The following is a 3735-nucleotide window of genomic DNA, read 5'->3' as shown; positions in this document are numbered from 1 at the left end:
TCAGACACTGAAACTCCTGGTATTTTTCAAATAGCGGACGGCCCTCACGGTTTTCTCCATAAATGAAGTAAAATCTCGGAGGATGAGGTGGGTGGTGATTTTCTCTATCCAGGTCTTATTGGACTTCAGCTTTGCGTGGAGGGATTCCTGGGTAGCTGAGTCTGGGATGATCACTTCACTGGGGTTTATCACCTGTGAAATAGACAATATTGAGGTGCCCCAGTTAAAACACTGTAGCCGAGCTTGTTGGAGAGCATCAGTTTATGTGTAGAACACACTCCTGATCAGCAGCGTATCCACCTGTTCTGCGCTGCTGCTGACGGAGCTCCCTGGGACCTGCGCTTCCCTACGGCCCCGCTTCTGCAGCGGGGTTTGAGGTGCCCTGATACCTGCTACGATTGCTGCAGAAGAATCAAAGGGGCTCGTCTGATCTATACGTTTTTTTTCTGGTTTGAATGCAACAGCTGGCGCCACTGCACCGAGAAGATCGATGCACCTCTCCTGCTATCTGCTGACTCCGTGGTTAGTTGGGAAAGCTGCTGAACATGGTTCGTCCTAACCTGTACCGGCTGCTACATCCTGAGTCAGAAGTTAATTAGATGACATCGGAGTACTCTCATATTTTGTAGTGCATTAAAAGTTTCCAAAGATGTCAAACCTGTTTAGCTGCTTACTTATTACTTTCCAGGCATTTAGGCACGTGGGAGACTGTCACCAGCTTTCACTGATATGTGGGATCTTAACAGCAAGATGAGTAAAAGGAGCTATGTACCTACTGCTGACTGACAGCGCTGGGCACCCGTTACACTAATGCCTTTTAAGAACTTGTCCCGTGAAGTGACTTCTGAATATGGGAGCAGCTCTAGATGATTTGGGGTCTAGAAGTCTAACAGTAAAGTATCTGCTTCATTCTGAGTTTATGATCTCTCCTACCTCTTAACAAGTCACAAAAGCATGTGCACCTCCTTCTGGAACTTTTTTTTTTTGTGAAATTCAGCAAGATATGAATATTCTCTCTGTCCAGACTACTCAGAATTGGATTCTCATCACACACCCAGTTCCTGGTGTATCCAGCTCCTTGCTGCATGCTGTAAAGGTTTAAGGTTTGCATCTGGATATCCAGACAGGCATTGTGCTGATGGATCTACCTGACCACCAGTGACAGATTCTGTCCTTGCTCTCCTTGCCTTAAAGAAAAATTTCCAACCTGAACATAAAGACTCCTCTTTCTCTCTCTCTCTCTCTCTCTCTCTCTCTCTCTCTCTCTCTCTCTCTCAACCTCTAGTTTCTGCAAGTACAGGTTTTGCTTTTGATCACTGTGTTAATTCTGCCTGTTCCATTACCTCTGTCCTACTGATTTTTCCAAAAAAGCTACTCTCCCCCAGTTAAGAAATGAACTTTTGGCAAACTAGTATATCAAGTTGTAGCCAATAGTCAGTTGGTGTCTTATGACAGGACTATTCTTCTTAGCTAGCACAGTGTGAAAAAAGCAGTTCAGCTCCCTTTCACTTAAAGAATGATGGACATAAATAAATACGTTAGGAAGGGTATGGCAAACATACAATGGGCTTTGCAGATGCCAAAAAACACCCTGAAGGAACTAATGCTCTGAGATTTCTGCAGTCCTTACTCACCTGGCAAATAGTTTCCCTGATGACAAAGGAAGTATTCATGTTAAGGGTTATTAACATGAGCAAGAACTGCAGGAATGAAGTGAATTTTTCAAGTGTCATCTTCCAAAGCTCTCCAAATCATAGAAAATGAATTTGTCAGAAACGAATAGCATTTAGTTTACCCAGTCAAAAGAGAACTGGGTATTTGTAAAGAAGGAAGATATTTTTCATGATTACAAGCAAAATGTGTCATTTCCAATAGGCAGCACCTTTTATTTAGTCAAGTTATTAACTTATGGTCTGAATTAAACTGTCTTCCTTGATTTTTAAGTTACTGATATCTCAATATACTATACAGCTTGGCTTAAAAGTTTGTTTTGGAGAGTTTTAAAGATTAATAATACTGTAAAAATGTATTTGCTTTTATTTATGTAGCTTTTTTTTTTTTTAAAAAAAGTTACTTATTTCTACTTCTCAGGGGTTGCAATGCTAGAAAGCTTGGACCGAACCGCAGTGCCACAATTAGGAACAAGCACCCTGAGAGATCTTATTTCTAGTATAGCATTAATATATTTGTTCTTAAAACACATGTAATTGTTGGTTTGGAAATTAGAAATAACAATAGAAAGTAAGAAGAGGACTTGTCTCTTAAGAAAAGAAAACAAAACCGTGTAAAACGTGGAAGTTGTAAGGGTAAGTATCTGAGCATAAGGAACCATCACCTGTTCCTGCTGAGAAGTGAAAGTGGGAGATGTTCGACTTTGCATAGCACCCTATTTCTCTGCCTACACATCAGTGCTAAGCCATAACCATTATCGGAGGGAATTTAAAACAAACTCACCATCTGTCTTATGGTATGTGCCAGGTGCTCCGTACCAGAGCACAGCGATTTGACATTTTGCTTTTCACTAGTAAAAGTTTCTTGTACGTATTTAAGGTATGTCTCAAAGGTATAAAGCCCGCTGGAGATTTTCCTCAAGCATTTATCCTGAAATGAGAGAAAGGTGAGAAGGTCACTTACAGCTCGGAAATGCCCCTCGGTGGCAATATTGCACGTACAGTGCAGGTAGGCGGATGATGCTTATAGGGGGAGCGGAGGTCTGTGCCATGCTGAAGCCAGCTGGAGCCGGCACAGTTCTTTAGGTCGGCTGCCGCAGTTTTTTGGAGCAGGCAAAAATTGCCCGAGGTATATAGGATTAAGAGCAGAAAGGAGAGCGGTTCCTTGCCTCATCAAAGCCGGCGAGCAGACACCCATCTTGCTCTGTCACTTTGGGGAGGTTGAGGTTGTTCTGGATGAGCATTTCAATGCTGTTCTCGCAGACGGTGAACTTCTCGCACATCTGGGGAGAGACACCGAGAACTTTCGTCGCACCTTGGCCGGAGGCGGCAGCCTCCCCGGGCCGGGTGTGCGTCCGCGGGAGCCCCCCGGGCCGCCCCCGTACCCACCTCCTCCTGCAGCTGGGCCGCCCGGGCGTGCAGCAGCTGGGCCAGCCGCAGGGAGTCGGGCAGCGCCGCCCGCCGCACCGCCGCCTCCTCCAGCTCGGCCTCCCCGGAGGAGTCGGCGGCGGGCAGCGGGGCGGCGGCGGCCAGCGGCAGCAGCAGCAGCAGCAGCGGCAGGGCGGCGGCGGCGGCGGCGCGGAGGGCGGGCGGGCGGCGGCGGCCCCCGGCGCGCTCACGGTCACCGTCGCAGCCCTGGGGAAACTTCATGGTGCGGCTTCTCGGCTGTGGCCCCGGCCTTTTCTCCTCGGCGCGGCTGGCGGGTTGAATGAGCTCCGGGCATCCCTGAACGTGTATTTATCGAGAGGGGGCTTCGAGATTATTCATGGCCCGGGAAAATCCGGCATGAGAACATGGGGGTGTGCACGGCGGGCTTGACACAGCGTTCGTCCCGTCCGAGCGCGGCGGGATTGTGAAACGGGGCCGGGGGGGGGGGGGGGGGGGCATGAAGTCATCGTGCTCCTGCACCGGGGCTCCCCGAGGGCAGGGCAAACACCACCCCCCCCCCCCCGCCTCACCTGGGCCGGGGTCGGAGCCTCTGCGCCTGCCAGCTCCAGCTGCGCAGAAAGTCACGGAAATCCTACATACGTACATACCTATGCACCTACACACCTCGTGTATTTTC

The 3735-nt window shown here is 48.7% G+C and overlaps 1 protein-coding gene across 1 annotated transcript; it reads right to left on the bottom strand.

The window, feature by feature from the left end:
- Positions 1–3320, bottom strand: IL6 (interleukin 6). Its single transcript, XM_075083018.1, is given in 4 exon segments — positions 1–192; positions 2455–2601; positions 2840–3049; positions 3051–3320. Coding segments are annotated over 4 exon segments (819 nt in total).
- Between the last annotated feature and the right edge of the window lie 415 nt (positions 3321–3735).

The sequence above is a fragment of the Phalacrocorax aristotelis genome, chromosome 2, assembly GCF_949628215.1.
Source record: "Phalacrocorax aristotelis chromosome 2, bGulAri2.1, whole genome shotgun sequence".
Classification (NCBI taxonomy): domain Eukaryota; kingdom Metazoa; phylum Chordata; class Aves; order Suliformes; family Phalacrocoracidae; genus Phalacrocorax; species Phalacrocorax aristotelis.
Note: the sequence above shows the minus strand (reverse complement) of the source record. Positions and strands in the feature narration are given on the sequence as shown.